Source organism: Strix aluco, chromosome 4 (genome assembly GCF_031877795.1).
Source record: "Strix aluco isolate bStrAlu1 chromosome 4, bStrAlu1.hap1, whole genome shotgun sequence".
Classification (NCBI taxonomy): Eukaryota; Metazoa; Chordata; class Aves; order Strigiformes; family Strigidae; genus Strix; species Strix aluco.
Window position 1 is genome coordinate 98,452,213 of NC_133934.1, and position 18,985 is coordinate 98,471,197.

Here is an 18,985-nt window from a genome sequence, read left to right on the forward strand (position 1 = left end):
TGAAACTTCTGCCAAGCTCCAGACACTGTTTATTATTCACTGTCCCTGGATAGATATATGTTATGTATGACTTTTAGGGCAGCTCTTCTTGTTCTCCATACATAAGTCACCTAATAAAAATAGGCAATATATACATGATATGTGATCATGTGTCCCTTATATGCTTATCACATTTATAAAAACCCAGTAATTATTAGGTAAGGATTTGGGTACTCAGCAAATATAACAACCTAAATCATGGAACCAATTTACTCCTGATTTAAATCCACTTACTTCAGCACCACTTTGCATCTGTAGGTAAATTCACTTCTATATAGAATTTAAAGATAGAGTTTCATTCTTATTGGACTAATTACGGTGCATATGAGAACCACAACCATGCTTTTGAAAACACCTAAGGCCTCACAATGGCATCACAAGGCCAGGCACTCCAGTACCTAGCGTGACACTGTTGCCAAGTAAAACCCTTAGCCCACACTTGGCAGGCAGACTAGCTGCAGACAGACCTGAATAGGGTTTATGTTAGTGAAAAACACAGAAGGTTGCTGTTAAGTAGGAAATACAGAGAAGAAAGTCAGAGCCCAGTTCATTTCCCACAGAAGGAGTTAGGTCTATCAGTTCAGTCTGTGTGCTAGAGTTTAGTCTGAGGTTCCTCCTCTCCAATCTATTCTGGAGGAGATTGTGACTTAGGACTGATTCAGCACTCAACTTTAAGATAGGAACAACAAAAGATGCAATTTCATTAAAATTACTCCCAGATTCTTTCTATATCTTTTTACTATTGATGTGGCAAACAGCAGCACAGTGTTGTGGCAGGCTCTGCACTGCATGTTTAATGGATGGCCAAATATGTAACTACTAACTCTAGTCTTTTCCTTCCTGGAGCTCTGACAGTAGGTTTTTTTTCTTCTCACACAGGTGTTTATGTTCACAAAACCTGCAGGAATGTTGTGATCTTCAACCCTTTTAAAAATTCAGTTACACTGATCAAATGTTTACAGGAGAAGCTGTGGCAGAAGAGGGCAGATAAAAAGATGGAATGGTAGCGCATGTCTGGTTTCTGGTTAGAGGCTAAACCCCCTCTACGCCAATAGTTAAAATGCCTGTCTGGACACAGGACATCCAGGCTGGAGTTCATTGAGAATTAGAAGTGAATCAGAGAGTGAGCTGACTGCTAAAAGGTGCTGAGAAGAGAGGGGAAGTCCAGGCGCAACACCGATCCAAGCACAGATTTGCCAGGCTTCCTAATAAATGGTGACTAAGAACTACTGAGGTAAATCTTTCAGGGCATGTCTAAACTGTCACCTTAACACAACAAGGTTTAGGGAGCACAGTGAAAAAATGTGAAAAGTCTCAAAGTAAGCTAGTATCAGAAAATTACTGAATTAAACCAAACAAGTTTCACTGATGACTAAACAGTATGGGCACTGATTTATCAGTTCTGATGACTCATATTGGGGCAATTTAACCAGTTGTCCATCTGGGCAGGAGAAGTCACTATCCTATGGTAGAGACAAGATGTTCGTTCCCCAGATGCTGCTGTTTATAACTAAGAATACTAAAATAATTGCAATTAGTGGTCTTGCAAAGTAATACGGAATTTCACATCCCAGATTGGCTGAAAGGTGATACGTCACCTCTGCATCCATACTGTTCAGCAGATGCCCCAAGAGAATTATCATATAAATTCAAAATATCATGAATCTTCATCACCAGATTGCACTGATTAAACTAGTCAAATTCTAAATGAATTAAATTAAATGGGTACAACTTTTGCACTACAGCTCAGTCCTTAGAAAAGAGCCACTTGTTAATTAGATTATTTACTGTTCTTTGTTTTTAACACTTGTTTAATTTGAAACTGAATAAACAGTAAGAAGGAAAGACCTTTTGTGAATTTCCATTAAAGGAATCAGCGTGTGCCAAAAACATGTTTCTGAAAACTCTTCAGGAGTAGGAAAGTCTTCAGGAGAAGGTGGCAAACCAAGATATCACTGATATTTTAGAATTTAGGGATAAACACACACAAAAAAATTTAACCAGGTGGACATGAAAAGAAGTGGGAGTTCCTAAGGGTTTTTTCAGACCTTTTCCCAAATCAGAATTAAGTAACAAGATAGTTATTTTCCTTTTCTTTACCCTTCAGATCTCCTTATACACAGCTTTTAATGCTCTCCTTTATTATCTGCATCCATATTATCTACGTGTCCTTTCCCCAGTGACTATCTGCCTCTCAAGAATACCAATTAAGATGAACTCCGTATGCCTGCCCATTCTCAGCAGAAACAAGATTTTTTCTATTTCTCACTCCGACTAAAGATCAACTTGGGACAATCAACACTACTGCATGTTTTCAAATTGAGATCTGAGAATTTGCTGGCTAGTACAAAACATAACATTATGCTTTTGTAAATTTAGAAATTACTTTCTCCTCCTGGTAGTAAAATTATGACACACAGTTTTTATGGGATTTTTTTCCTCAGATATAACATAAGGAATTGACGGAGATATGGTTACTGCATTCCTTGTTTTTTTAAGTGGTTACCTACTTGCCCAAATTCTTTTGTAGCAACAATCCTCTCTTGTTCAATGAAGTTACTTCAGTTTATATTAAAAAAATAGAGCAGCTAAAGCTTTGGCTTTGGCATGGGTGAGTATTATCTGCCTGAAACCATGCTTGATTTGGAAGGTTTGGCTATGGTGGTACAAATCCCTTGACACAACTTCAGGCTTTAGGTCAGCAGAGGATATTCAAGTTCCTTTGTGATAACTGAGTATGACTCAGTGATTAAAGATGTCGGGTGACCTGACATCTCTGGAGCTCTGCTACAGAAAACAAAGTTGCGGCCAGAAGCCTTTAAACCCACATACTTGTCTGTGTGTTTATTAATGTCATCAGTAGTGGCAAATGCAATATATAGTTTAAAAAAATAATGTTCTATTTTTTTTAACTGGATTTATAAAGTCCAAATGTTTACTTAGAAATTAAACATTTTGGTACTGGGGCCTCTAGGATATGTTGGCAGTGGAAAAACTAACCTACACCAGATGGCAGAGGTTAAAGAAATACTATAAAATATGGCTTCTATTCATACAGTTCTCAGACAAACAGAACCCCAAGCAGAAAAAAACTGTGAAAGTGGAAAACCTTTTCATTTGCTTACATTTCTCTTTGCTACTCAGCAAACCTGAGAGGTATTGTATCATCACGTATCAAGAAAGTAATATGCCAGATTGTTGTAACAGGTGGAATATGTTTGTTTGTAACACGTTGAATCTGAAATAAAGAAAGGACCAAAGTTACTAAAGGTTCTACAAAAACATTTACAAAATCTAAGTACCTCGGTTTTGTACCTGCAAAGCTTACTGCATAATTGAGAATTTGAGACAATAGCTGCATTTTGCACACAAAATATAAAAATTAAACTCTCAAATTTTTACAGGTTCAGTTAATTTGGCTAGGTGAACAAGTAAGCTAAGGAGATAATTCTTCATTAGCATTTTTAATTAACCATTTCATAAATATAAAAGAGAGTAATTTTTATCTAGACTTCATCCTCTTTTACCTAAACTATACAATCTCTAAACTTCATCCTTAGCTTTTGTACTTGTTTCTAAAGCTTCTTAAAATCACAACTGTTTTGTAACTTCAGTGTACTTGATTTACATAGCATTTGATGAATCTATTATAGTACTGATAATAGGAATACTTCTTGTATATTTTTTGTCACTTCAAAAAATCCACTGTAAACACCAATCTGTAAAGCAAAATGTGTGATATAACCCCTTTTCTTATCATATATGTAGTCATGCGATGTTTAAAAAAAAAAGAGAGGAAAAAAACTGATGTGAACTTGGGCACAATGGACCATGCTGTCAAAAATATTCAGTTGTCAAAAATGCAGATGGCATAAAAGCACAGAAACAGATCAGTTATTGGAGGTTTTTTTAATAGGAGCAATTGTGGGGATTTTAAAAATTTATTAGCTGACTAAAAATGTGGGTGGGTAGCCAGTAAGGTCTTCAAGGATACCTAAATATTTCTTGAAAATCCTGTTTATCTGAACAGTTAGGTACTTAATACCTTGAGAGACATAGCCCAATGTCCAAGATAAGACAGAAATAAATGTTCTCCCATATAAACAGTGGTTAAAAAGGAAAACAGCAAGGTGTCTGAGGATGAAAAAGCTCCCTGAAGTCTTGTCCTTTTCCCTAAAAAAATAAAAAAAAATAAAAAAAGCTAAAGCAAATGGAAAGCTCTGCACAATGAAAACAACTACTGAGCAGTCCTTGAGAACATTCAGTAAAGATTTTGCATATTTGAAGTTTCTGACCTACAAGTGCATTACTAAGGAAACAGCACTATGGGTGTTCAAAAGGACGATTAAGATCGGTAACAAGCTACCTGGCCAATCTCAAGAGTTCAGCTAGAGGCAGGCTCTGCCTTTTCCTTCCCAGGCAGTTCCCAAGAGACAGAGGAATCTTGAAATATAGAAAGTGCTTACAGCTACTACGACTGTTTCCTCCTTCTGCCCACTCTATTTTTGCCCCGTTTGCCTGTAAGAATAGTGGCATTTTGGTGTGAATACAAAGCCCCTTTGCGATGGATAGAGTCAGTGTTCATAATAAACTCATCTCTTATTGCTAGGCAACACTGAGCAATGTGAATTTGTCACTTCTGTTTGGTGCAACTTTCGATTTCACCTCCAACTGTAACAATATAGCCTGCTATATTTTAGATGCCACTGTGGTTGGATGCCATCCCAGGAAAGATGTGAACTACTACTGACAGGGAGTGAATGACTGGCAATGGGCATAAGCAGTTTTTTGATTCTTAAGCCTTGACATATAATTAATTGTTAGATTTATTCTTCTATGACACTCATACTTCATGATTCCTACTTACTGACTGCCTTTTAGAAAAAGGCAAACAGAACATACAAATTTTCAGCGAGGCAAAATTTTGTTTGCTTACCTTTTTCCATGTGGTATTTGCAGTGTCCATAATTTTCTGCATCGACTGTCTTTTTGAGGGCTGAATATGTGTAAAATTCAGATCTTAAGTGCCCTCAATCAAGTGAATATAATTATTTCTAAGGCATATCCAATTGTTTGAATAAATATGTTTCTTATCTTAAGAAATTAAGGTTTAGATTACAATAGATGTAATCTGTATTGATGTAAACTCTTATGCACTGCCGAGTACTGTAAGCTCTAGATGTAAAATCTTATGCAGTAACAAATACCCCCAGCATCTAACACTAGCAGTTGTTGAGGAGCTCATATTACTGCAGAATGAATACTGTAGTCACAATTTTTTCAATCTGAAATGAAACCACCTCATTCAAGATAAAATAAATTTAATGCTATTACATGCTATCTAGGCTTTTTTGATTAGAGGACTGATGATTTTGTTTTTAAAATTTATGTGTGATTGTCTAACCTGGTTACTAGGTCTTTGCTCTTTGATCTTTGAAGAATTAGGTCTGTTTGGGGGTAAAAAAAGGGAAAACTGAAAACCGATATTGTTTTACCACCTTTGGCTAAGACATAACTAGAAAGAGGGGCAAATTTGTACTTCAAATAAAATATACATCTTCTGAAAAATCATCATCACCAGTCATTTCTCTAAATGTTTAGAAACGTTTGACAACCGCATTAACTACAGAAATATGCCAAACAACTGAGAATCTTAGTAATATTTTGGTCCTTGCATATTTTCACTGACTTACAGAAAACAAAAGGAGTTTCTGTAACTGTATGAATGAACCATGGCATGTGCGTGTTCTTTTAAGAAAGGCCAAGGGTGCAGTTCTATTTTCTTAGCTCTGCTTTCATATTTATGTGTCTCATTTCCAGCTCATTGCTGATGCCTTAGTTGCACTATCCATCAACACTTTTATCCTCCTTGTTCCTCAAAAAGAACATAAAATCCTTTTTTATGTGGTGGTAATATTATTGCAAATAAAAGCAAATACCAAAATCTTTATTAGTCTGCCAAAATAATAAACTATTTAATAAAAGCATGCTGTAAAAATAAGGTCATTTGCATCACTCAAGTTTCTTGCAGGAAATACAGAGAATTATTGGTCAAAAAGTACAAACTGACAGCAATTATTTCTGTTGTTGATCTAATGCTGCCTGAAAATGGGTTAAAAAATGCACTGAGGTTTTGCAAGTTTGCTGTCTTTAAATGTTTGTTTTTAATGCTGTTGTATACAGAGAAGCCTGGGAGAATCAAATTTTTCAAAGCTCTGCTTTTTTACCAGTCTTCTCCATAATGGAAGAAGGAGAGACTGGATATACCCTATTAGAAATCTTTACTGCAAAACTCATCGTAACCTTCTGACTCCCATACTGCCACAAGATTTATCATCCAAATATTTACCATTTTTATATTCTGGATTAATTGTATTTGGTTGAGATTTGTGTCAGCTTTAGCTGTATGAATTTTTTTCACCTTTTTCTTTTGTCATTCTGGCAGAGAGATCAATGCAAAGCTTGTATTTAAGAAGTTTGTTATATGTGTAAAGTTATTCAAAATATGCTTTTAAAATCATGTATCTAATGTCTGATCCTTTTTTCTTGTTGTACTACAAACCTGACCATTATTTTCTCACTGCAGTTTCTCTCCCCATCTGGCAGTTCTGCAAATATGTTATTGATAGAGCACAGAAAAATCAGTTGCCGTGGTGAGATTTAAACACTGTTTGTGATGTCCCTGCATACTTCCCCAGAAGAACCGGCATACAGACATTAAAAATAAGCTAATCTTATAAATTTAAAAAAAATGTAAATAATCTTATTCATCAGACACAAAGTCTTTACCTTAACTGCCATAATCTCAATGTTATGGACTGATCTTTGGAACAGAGTTAAAAGATTTCTGAAAAGTCTCTTTTTAAAATATTTATTACAATGGTGTTTTGTAACTTACGCAGTTGTAAACCCATATAAATCTCAAAATACTCTGCAAGGTATAGCTATGTCCACTTTACAGACAGAGAAACTGAAACAAAGAGCAACTAAAGTTGCATGAACAATCACGAAATGATCAACAAGTTATTGACCGGAGAATAAAATTCCAAGAATCAGATCACTGGTGCTGTCTCAGTATTTTTGGGCTCTACTGCCTCTGCTTCTTAAGGGAAATAGAGACGCTCCACTTATTTAGAGGATAAGACCTGTATAGAGATGAAATATTTTAAAAATACATTATATATATTGAAATGAGTACTTCACGGAGCCCTGTTAGCATATTCAATCATGCTCTAAACCATAAACCAGCCAGGAGTTATTCTCCTTGCTTCATAGACTGCAGACTGCTGAAAGCTGAATTAACTCTTCTATGAAATAATGTTTAGGATGTCGTGTGATATGTGCAGGGTAGATAAAAAGCATGTATGTTAGGAACAGCACTTTTTTTTTAATTCTGAAGCTGTGGAAATTTGGTATTTGCATATATTAATAGGTTCAGTATCTTTAAGTTTTTTTGTCTTGCAAACACCTGAGCTGGGTTACACATTCTGGTAAAGGCACTCACATGCAGCTAAATCAGTAGTTTCCAAAGTTGACTTGCTTGGATACTGCACACATTAACAGCAGTTGCTGGAGTAACAGCTCCCAGATATATACGCAGGACTATGCCCTTCAGCAGGAAGGTGTTCAAGCCTTAAGACAACCGTACAATTAAAATATAGAACATGTACAACAGCTTCGGAATACTCCATCATTAATCAGCAGTATGGTTTAAATTAAAAGCACTTGCATTGTATGTGTTTGGTATTTATTGGGATTGCTATGCTATGTATACATCATTAAGACAAACTGTACAGATGGGATTTTAAAAGACTTAGATAATTGTATGAATGTTAATTAGAGCTTTGTCTATTCAGGCTAAGATATGTAATGAAGATATCACCAAATCACATTTTTCAGAATATTGTATCTTGTATTACCTGTAAAACTCAGCAGATTTTCAAAGGTCTTCTAAGGATTATTTCTGAGCTGGGTTGCTTAGGTATAAGAGAATTAAGTAAATTGTCAACAGTGAAACAAATCAGCGTAAGATTCCTGTAGATAATAATTTGTGACTGAGAAGACTATTATTAAAATTCCCTTCAGCTATTACAAAAAAAACCCCATCCAACCAAAAAACCAAATAAACAACGTAAACCAGGCAATGGCAACTAGCAAATTGAAATTAATGTCCACGCAGCAAAAAGCAGGGATGGCTGTCTCTCTGGAGTAATGGTATAGGTGACTATGGCCAGAGAATCTGTGAAACGAACCCATGGTTCACAACCTGGCCTTTCAAGTAAATCTCTGCAGATGGATGGTAAACTTCTGCTCTTGTCTAAGCTCTGATTCCTGAAGTTGAAATGATTCTGTAATGTTATTCCAGTAAAACAATGACCACAAAACTGTATGTTTTTGAAAATCATAATGCTTACACTAAGACCAGAGAGCAGGTGTTCTGGTTTTTGTCTTTGCCCAATTTCTCAGGCATTACAGAACCAACGGGACAACTAGAATAAATCTTTTTGTTCAAAACCAGTTCTTATCGATACAGCAATCAGAAGTATCTTTCAGAGTCTTGCAAAGTATTTCTTTACTTCAAAGCTTAAACAACATCAAAGAAAGCATACAGACAAAGCAGTGTTGGAAAGGAAGTAACATGCCCTTATTTTTAGCACTTGCCCACTTGTCACTCTTAAACTCTCATCTGCCTTTCAAATGTAGTGTAATCTAATTTTTATGCATACTGTATGCTCATACAGACAATTTCCTCATTTCAGAGTATGTTGAGTTGGGTAAAGGCTTTTGTACTTTTCCTTAACCTGTTTCTGAAATAGCACTGTCACCATTTGTCTCAGTAATATATAGGATGATGGAAATTGACATTTTTCTATATAGAAGTGAAAAGAATATTAGTTTTATCAAAGACTAGATCCCTTCTTCCCCTCCAGTTAGATTTGGTCACTTCAGGGCTTACTGTGTAGGATGATTTTAAGCAATGGTCCCTGTGGTTGCAGGCTCTATCACCTAATAATTGACCATGACAGGAATTATATGTCCAAAGCCAAGGGGTAGAGTGAATAGCATATGTCAGGGTCAGTTATAAGGTGGAAGACCCTGCAACAAAAAAGACTGCACTGATTAGAGCATAATGTTGACATAGGAGCTGAAGATCCAATGTTATTTCAAAGGGCACTGTCACAGCCACCCTTCCTTGAGGTCTCAAAATCAGAGGCGGATTATGTCAGTGGTCTATACTACACATGATGTAATAAAGTTCAACAGGACATCGAAAGTTACAATTGATTTGTTGCTTTTTTGCAGTGATAAAATTCTTTCTCTGTATCACTGAAAATTAAGCTCGCTACTTTGCTAATTAGGTCAAAACAGCTCCATACTTACTAGATTAATTCTCTCTTGAAAAATCTGTGAGATGAAAAGAGTATTAAATGTGACACAGTTAAAAACTATTTTGATTGTTAAAGTTATTAACATTATTTGTACTGACAAAATTGAACAGAATAGGAACAGTGGAATGGAGTGGAATAGTCCTTTTTATTACTCAAAGCTATGTTATAAATATTTTATGGTATGGGAAGATTTTTGCAGTGAAACAAACGGGCCAAAAAAGCTGCTGTTTGCTTATTCCCCTGAAACTTCAGCAGCTTTAACCTAACCAAATGTTCTTAATCAATGACAAATGGCATTTAGTGAGTAATGATCCCAAACTATATACCACCACAATAAGATACTATAGTTCAGTTTTAGATTTTCATTGCACCAGCTCAATTCTCTGGCTCTTCTTTGAAAGCTGTTTCTCTAAATTTTTCTCTGCAAAAATGTCCCAGTCATTTTTGTCTACAAGATCCCAGTGTTTTAGCTCATGATGATGGACAAGAAGATACTGTAGTTTAACCTCATTAACTAGATAGCTAGTTTCTCTGTTCTCATGGGTTATTATCCATAACCACATTTTTCCTGGGTGTTTTGCAGCCATCAAATAGATGTCTAACTCCCAATAAATTAAAGCCTATAGCTTTAGATTCAAAGTTGTTGGATGATGAACACATTATAAGGATTATTGAGTCTAAAAGATCTTTTTCTTCTCTTCTAGAATGGTTAATAGGAGATCATAGTCTCTAACATACAGAAATGCTCCAAAATTCCATTTTCAGAGTCTTCATTGGTAGTTAATATAGCTTCACAGGAAACATATCATGTTAGGTAGCAGGGACCTGGGTTTTTAATCTTGTACGTGTACTTCCTTACAACAAACTCATCTCTGATCTACATTTGTTTCAATGTAACATTAGAATAGCTCTCACATTTGTTTTGCATCCAAAACTTATGCAAATTTAAAAACTGAAATGTTTATTTCTAAAAAATATTTTTTTTGTTTATAACTGAGAAAAAGACAGGAGGATATAAAAGTTCTTTAACCTGTAAATAAAACATCCATGCTTGACTTCTTCATTGCAATCAAAATAGATATATGTAGAATAAAGTCCTTTAGTACTACAGGCTTTCTGGTAAGCTGGAGGTGCTCAAACATGTTTTTTCTTTTTCCTTTGAAAGTACTGAGGGACTTCATATGGAGACAAATGCATTAAAATCCCATGGATTAAGCTGAACAGAAAAAAGGTAAATTAAGTATTTTGCCAGTCACACTTGCAAGTTTCTCTTGGTGGTAATTAATGTTAGTGCAAAATTAGTAATAAAGTAAAGATTTCAAAGACTGAAAACAGATCTAGTCAGGTGAAAAAACTGCTCAGCTACCAGTGAATATTAATTTTAGCTTGTGCAACTGCCTGCTGGAAATGGAAACAGACTGGTCATTTTGAAAGAGGTATGACCTTATAAGGTTAATTTTATACTTTTGACTTCCTGAAGATTGGTAGATTGAGTAATGAAAATTAAGTTCATCGAAAGCTTAGAAAAACTGTCATCATATAAGGACCATTACCTATTAGTCAAGAACATATATAATGTTATCTTAGGCTAAATTCTGTTTCTGTTGCAGTGATTAACAAATACAGGTCTGAGAGTCTTCCTGAATGCTCTGCAGAGGACAAAGTAAAGTTGCTGGATTTCATAGTTCTGCAGAAACAAGTCAAATCAGCTATGAAAATGACAAGCTTTGTCTTATCAGAACTTGGAACTATAGGGTTAGCTGTATATATTTTTAGCAGTGTTTATATGGAGCACTTAAGGTCAAGAAGCCCATAGGCCTGGTAAGTCATCCTTCCATACAGTGCTGATCACCAGGGCTGTATCTGTGAATGCCTATTTCTGTCTAAAATGAGGTGAACAGTGTGACAAGGTGTTTGAGCTAATCTTAGCAGGCTGTTTTATCTTGGGCATAATGCATTGTTAGTATGGTTATGCAGCACTCAGAGCAAAGGTCTTTATATGTGGTGAGCTTGAAATGTAGTCAGAATGACCTCGAGTCTTTCTACACCTGGACGGGGAGATACGCCTCCTGAGAAATTCCTTTCATTCAGATTTTAGTAGTATGTCAATACATCTTATTCTTCCAAACCAGAAGCTTTTTCCCAAAATTTAATTCCAGCATATCTGTTGAGTATATGTTCCAGTATATTCAGTTGATATCCTGTTTACTGTGAAGTAAGTGAAAATTCAGGGAAGTTGTCAGTGAGAGGCAGCTAAAGGAACTCTGCAGCCAGTTGAAAAGACAGAAGTATCCTCCTGTAAAATCTCAGATCATTTCTCTGTATTACATAAACAGCTTTGGGTATTAACAGCAGCGAAAATTCTGCCACCTGTTATACGAGGGAAACACCTCTGACTGCAGAAGAGTCAGAGCACGACACCCTAATGAGGGGCAATAGTGGCACGTTGCCAGCTACACCCATGAAAACCGTAACATTTCCATTTTGGACTTGGCACAGTAAGCAAAGGAGGGCACAATTTTCAAAATCTTTGTTTCAAAATGGAAATATTCTTCTAACATTATGTCTGCTTTATATATGCCGTATTCTGTTACTTACTGGTGATTATAATAGGAAATCTTTTAATTAAGAACTTCATTAGTTCACCTTTTACTGCCAATCACTGGATAATTGGGCCTTTTCTAATAGGCACTACAGCTCAGGTATGCTAAAGTGACTGTTTCTCAGAATAACTTACTGAAAGTAAGTTATTTTTGGAACTCATTTATAAGAGAACTTAATTAACTATTCCAGATCGTTAGGGATACTGCATTGCGTTTTTTAATCCTCTGACAGGTTCCTCCAGTTATATTAATTCATTATCATTATTTTCAACTTTCTAGGCAGAAAAGGGTGAGAAAGAAGCACTGAGCCATTGCTGGCTTTCTGTACAAACTAACCAGTACTTCCCTGAGAAGAAAGACAGCTTTGGTGAATTTTATTGTTTCAGCTGCTGCAGCAGTATAGCAGAATGTCTTGGGGCAATCAGCTTGAGAGATGATGCACTGTCTTTTGTCCACTGTCGTATGGCAGAACCTTTTAAGAGCAGTGACACTACACCAGAGCTATTTCATCAGGTGAGTGAGAGCGAACAGATTTTCTCACTGAATATATTCCAAATAATTTGAAAACAGCATCTTTTTGGGTAAAATACAGATTTGTTTTGAAACCCCACTTTGCTAATTCAGTTTTGACATATTTCACAAATTCTGGGAGCCAAATCCCACTTTTTTATTTGTGCAAATAACTACTGATGTCTTCATCAAATGGAAGCAAAAATTCCAGACTCACTAGCAAATGAAGCAGACTTTGGTCCTGCAGTGTCATATGTAACTTCTACTTCAAACAAGTCTGACTTGTAAGTGGAAATTTGTTTTTTGAAAGCTGTAAAACAGAACGCAATAGAACCATCTGCTGAAAAAACAGCAACATTGTATCAGAATAGATTAATAATAACAGACCTTTGAGAAAATGGGGGACTTTAGAATTATTCTCTTTTCCAGATCTCCTAACAATGCTACTTAGAAGAGAGCTTTACAAATCTTTGAGTATTTGTTATAAAGCTCTGTGATTAAAGCTACTGATTTTATGGGCTCTCCATTTTCCAAAGCGGCAAAGTAACTTATGCACATGATTTTTAGACTTCCTGTGTACCATTGTTAACTATGGTAAATGAGCATCTTTTAAGTGTTCACAACTACTATCTGAATTATTCTTTCTTGTGATAATAAAAAAGTAGAATATTCCACTCAAACACAGAAGATAGAGGTGATATATAACAAAGGACTCCCCCTGGTTTTGGTTTTGTTTTTTTTTTTTTTAATAAATCAAATACCTTTGTTCTGCCTTTTTTAGTTTCTCAGAGGTGTGGTTATTTTCTACCAGTTCATGTATTATGCAGTATTGCTTCACTCAATTTAGTAGTCTGAGTACACTGGATTTAGTTTTAATTCAGAACAGGCCTCCACTACCTTTCCAAGCCAAAAAAGAAGCCTCAACCCCTCACCAAAATCCCCGTCCTTTCATCAGTATTTCACATGTAAGTAACCCTCTTTCAGATCATCCAAGATGTTCTGAAGAGCAGAAAAAGCTTTCTAAGAATTATGCATTAAGACACTGTCACTAAACTAGAAGGAAATCCAACTGTCCTGTAATTCCAATGTAAGTCAAATATTTTCTCATAACTCTGGCCTGTGATGGCCAAAGCATGAACCGAGGATTTATTTTTTAAAACATGTTTTTTGTAATTATTTCTATGCAGAAAAATCCATGGTGTGATTACTACCTCTTCGCAACTACTTATCAAGTAAGTTTTATACTGACTGTCACTTCTTTTCAAAAGTGTATTTAGGAAGGCATCATCACCTTCATATCTGCCCATAATTATCCATTCCCATTTTACAAGTTCCAGTGACTTACTGCACAAATGTACAGACTCAAATCATAAAAAAAAAAAAAAAAGTGGTCTTTCAAACCATGTTGTGAGCTGTACATAAAAAATCTTATATATTTGTCTCACTAGGCATTTGTCACATTTATTGCTATAAACAAAATGCTTTTTCTTAGAATATTTTCTTCTCTATTTTCTTCCATGTTTTCTCTTCCTGGGAACTTCAGACCCAACAATTTGTGTGCAAGGAACTTGTTTTTTAGAGGCTTGCACAAGGCCTGATTGGTGCAGACTGTTATATAGCACTGTATAATATCATGTTACAAGGGACTGATAAGTTAGCACTCGCAATGCATAAAGCATACCTTTCATCCCAGCCCTGAGAACAAAGCTTTTTATGTTTGCTGCACTGGTTGCTGCAACCACATTCAATAGGAACCACGAATTGGTGTTCCTGGTCACTTCCAATTTACAGGTTTGATCACAGACACCAGTGGTGGCACTGCAGACGGACACTGAGCAGGGCAGCAACCGAGGCTCACCCTGAGGCACTGCGCTTGTCCCGCGGACCCTGCGCACCGGGCTCCAGCGAGGGTGAGCAACCAACAGCACACCAGTGGTTTCTTACCCCCGTCTTGGACCTACAGGCCCTTTGAATCAAAGCCTGCAGAGTGGTGGGCCCTCTGACCTCTGCTCAAAACACTGCCATGATACACCACCAGATAAAACCATTGCTGGGGGTTAGAAGCTTAGCAAAACGGTTTCATCTGCAGAACTAACCCATAGATTTCTTCTGTGACTTGGGAGAAACAAAACTGTGTCTGGATTCAGAGACTGGGCACCTGGGTGAACTTTTCATTCATTCAGCCTGCAAACCTATAGTGGGGTCTGTCGTGGGCCTAACAGCAGGATTGCTCCGAAAATTAGCCCAAAACCGGGATCGCAGGACAAAGATTTGATTTTTGTACTGCAGAAGCTGAACCCGAGGGTGCAGGTGGGTATGTTGTGCTCGCGTGCGAACAGAAAGACCTCCAGCGAGGCAGGCGGCAGGTCTGCTCTCCTCGCCCTCCCTGCTCGCCTCCCCCTCCGGCCCCTCGACGCGGGCGGCTGGGGGACACTGCGGCGACTCGGAAGAGGTCCCCTTCATCAGCCCCCCGAGGGTGGAGGGCAGGGGCTGAGGGAGCGCCGCTCTCCCGCCCGCTACCCGGTTGGCGCCGCCCGCCTGGCCCAGCGGCTTCGCCGGGCTCCGGCTCCCGTAGCCGCGATTACCACTGGCCCGCGACGACTTCTGAAGCCCCGAGGCATTTCCTCCCCTCACAGCGGACCCTCCCGGCCTCCCGCCCCCGGGCCGGGGTGAAACCGGGCTGCGACTACGCCCCGCAGCGCCCCCGGCAATCACCCGAGGGGAAGGGGACGGACCGGCCACCGCGCTCAGCCGGCCCCATTCCCCACGCAGCAATCGCTTAGAGCCGCTCGGCTGCTGTTCGCAGTAGACGAGAAGGAAAAAGGCGGGCAGGGGGAGGCGGCGGGGCGGCCGGGGCGCTCCCCCGGCGGCCCGCCCGGGCCTACCAGCGCGGCCGCCCTGCCCTCCATAGGCGTCCCGCGCGCTGCCTCCGCCGCCGCGCCCCCCACCCCGCCCTCCTCCGCGCCGCGGCCGGCCCCCGCCGCCCCGGCAGGCGCCCAGGGCTGCGGCAGAGGCCGCGTCCCTCTCCCGGGCAGGCACGGGCGGCGGCCCGCCGGGCCTCCCGGCCGCTCAGGCAGTCGCCCGGCCTGCCCCGGGAGGAGGGTCCACGGAGGGGAGGCGGCCAAGCGGGAGCGGTAGCAACGGCGGAGCCGGCGGCGTGCGCGGCCCAGGGTGGCCGGGGCGTTGGGGCTCCTTCCCCGCTGCGTTTCGCAGCTGTCACGCAGCTCCCCGTTAGCGTTACCGCCCCCCGGGCCCCTGAGCAGCATGAGAGTAGTGGCTTTGATCAGGTAACGGGCTGAGGGAGCGCCCCTGGGGGCGAGCGAGGGGCGTCTCGCCGGCGGAGGGAGGGGGCGGGAGAGGCCGAGCCCGCCCGCCCGGTAGCAGCCCGGGGGTCGCGCCCCACCCAGCGCCGCCTGGCAGACCCTCCTGCCCCGGCCCTGCCCGCCCGTGTGCTTCCCGCCACCCCCCTCCCCTGCGCGGAGCGGCCGGGCTGCCGGGTCCGTGCCTGCGGCCCGCCGGCGGGCTGCGCTGGAGTGCCGGCGTGAGGCGATCCCTGCCTGCACGCAGGGGAAGGCTGGAACACTTTCGCTCCCGCTCTGCCCTTATTCCCGCGACGCTCAAGAACTACTAGTGTTTGTTTAAAAGAAAAAGAAAAAATAAACAAAAAACAACCCCCCAAAAACACAGAAACAACACTGCCCAAGGTTGTTTTCCCCGTTTTCCCGGCCTCCCGAGTCAGCCCGTCTCCAGCGCGGAGCCGGGTTGTGCGGGGAAGGCGGCGGGGAGCAGCCGCGGCCCTGGGGGTGCAGAGCCCCGGCCCATTGCCCTGCGGTTAGGGGGAGGTGTGCTCTTGCAGTTGAATTTCCAGGTGCTTTTCCTTTCCAAGTATCTTAAGTTCTCTTAGGATAAATTTTCTCAACTCTTAACCATTGATTTTTTTAGTGACTCTTTTGAGAGAGATTGCAACTTGCTCTTAAAAAAGATGAAGCTCACTCATTTAAATAGTTGCAGTTGGACACAGCCCTGTCTGTCAGGAGTTGCTGTATTTGCTCTCCCCACACTCCCGCCGTTTTTTGTCAGTTTCTGCAGTTGTCGTACTGTAAATGGCTTTTTTGTATTTTTTTTAGAAAGACATTAACATTTTCTAACAAGGACAGGTGTGTTCCTTTCTTGAGAAATAAGAGTTAAAAAACCAACAATCTAGGAAACCTGTAAATGGAAAAAGATTGTGTGGATGTGAGCAGTGTATTTTTATTTTTGGCTGCAGTAACTGTTTACTGAAGTCTTAACATTTAATGTATTAAACTCTCTGAGGCAATGTCTAGTATCAAACCTTGTTGAAATTCGCGTTTGGCCACAACAATTGCAAATCATTCCAAGCATCATCTAAAGAGGAAAAAAAATACAGCAAATGTTAAATAAGTTTTTCAAGATTTGCTTAAATACAGAGTAGGAAAGTCAGCTTTGGTGTTTTTTCTTGTTTTATAGATAAGATTTCATCTTCCAGGTTTATTTATTTTGATGCTCTCTAAGCAGAGGAATGTGTTAAAAGGCAGGATGAAATAAAATCCTAAAAACAGGTTTCTAACAGAATTGCTGTTTTAATGGGCAATTTTACAAGGATGGATTTAGTTTCAGTAATAGTTTTAAGAAGAATTTTAAAGAGACATCAAAGTATCTGAAATCTTTGTAACAGAGCTAGCCTCAAAGATCAGAGGGGGGGAAAAAAGTATTTGAGAAGTGCTTCTTTTGAAAAGGTCAGGATTATATCTAAAACTACTTTAACCTGTTTCTTTTTCTTCTAAAATGTTGGCCACACTTAAAGTTGATAGTCTTGCTTTAAGCTGGTATTTACGGGGTAAACCGTGTATTGTGTTTTGTGCTAAACCATAGACATTTTAAAGTCAGTCTTTTACCTGAAGTGTGATGTTTTTCAACTCTTCAATTCTAGAGTTTTCTTACTGTGAATGGTTACACTTGTCAATACAAAGGAATTTTGCTCAGGAGTATTTTATAGACCTGTATCTTTATGGTTACCATATTTTGTTTTCTTCTGGTATTTTGTTTGTATATAACCCTACCCGTTAACATACTTGCAACATTGTCAAAACTAACCCTGACTGTGGCCTGACTGGTAGTTTCCTAGAAAAAAGGCCTTGTGATTTTTTTCTGTGATGAGAACTGAGAGGAGTCCCAGGCTACCTCATACCTGCCTTCATCTCTCTTCTTAAAGCTTTTTTTCTTTCTTTTTTTTTTTTTTTTTTTTTTTAAATTAAAATCTATTAGACATCAGCCAGGCTGGGACTGTGCCAAGTCCACCTTCTTCCCACAGCATGGGCTGTCTGGCTTCATTGGTCTTACCCATCATGTGTTTTACAGCTAGATTAGAAGGCCTTGTGGGTAGACACCGTTTCGCTTTGTTTCTTGGTATGGTTAGTTTTTAGGTCCATGGTAACAGTAATACAGAAAATAAATAACAGTACAGTAGCATGTAATCCAGTGAGCACTACAAATTTTGATCAAGTAGTTGCTGGTCAAATGTGGGAAATCTGAATGCAGCCTCATCATAACATGGGTTTTTTTAAATATAAATTAATTGAAAAGATTAATATATTTATTCTAGTGTCCTTTTAATTTTTGATTAAAAAAAATACTGAAATGCTGTGAACAGCATAGGCAATTACCTACTGTCATATAATTATTTTTCTAAAGTTGTGTTTGGAGTTGAAATCAGAACTAGTGGGAGGCTTTTATTTTTTAGAATGGAGTCATTCAGGAAGAAAAGGAGCCTTTGTCTCATTATGAGTCTGTTAAGCCTGAAATTTCACATTATGAAGTGAATACTATCTACGTTTTCAAGCTGTCAAGCACAGTATCCAGAATTAATGAACACAGGATTTTGAAAATTTTTTTTTTGTCCATGTATAGGTTAGAAGAAGGTTGTAGATGTGCATGAGAATAATGTCAGGTAGGGCTGGAACCTCGAATTAGGAATATATTTATTATCATATTTGTATTTACTTTTATAGCACTGAAACATAAGCGATTGCTTTACAAAAATCTGTCAAACATGAAAGGATGCCATGTTATTTATACTATTTCTACTTTTAAGTTTGAGTTATACAGCAAATTAAGGTCAGCATACAGAATTTTAGCATGGATAAAAGCAGAAATTAAGGGGAATAGCTGTATGGTTACATTCTTGTAACGCACTTTCAAGCTCTTGAGTAGAGGGCTAGATAGAAGTGGGAACTTTACACTGGAAATGCTGAAGAAGGTTGGTGGTAATAGTGTGGTCACAGGGAAACCAACGGTCTGTTCTAGCAAGGGCTGCTTGTACTATTTGTTCTCCTGTCCATGTCTCAAGAACATAGTTTTACAGAGCTGGTATAGATCTCTGTTCCAGTTCCTGCCTGGGACTGGTTTTTATGCCTTGGCTTTTAA

General features: G+C 39.2%; 1 protein-coding gene across 2 annotated transcripts in view; it reads left to right on the forward strand.

Moving 5' to 3' along the window:
- The first annotated feature begins 15,631 nt into the window (after window positions 1-15,631).
- Window positions 15,632-18,985, forward strand: part of DPH6 (diphthamine biosynthesis 6) — a 223,564-nt gene continuing 220,210 nt past the window's right edge. The window contains exon 1 of one of the 2 annotated variants that reach the window (XM_074824522.1): window positions 15,632-15,828. In XM_074824522.1, the coding sequence (XP_074680623.1) occupies window positions 15,806-15,828 (23 nt within the window). In that variant the 5' untranslated portion in view covers window positions 15,632-15,805. The remainder of the gene's footprint in view (window positions 15,829-18,985) is intronic. The other variant, XM_074824523.1, reaches the window with a different exon arrangement.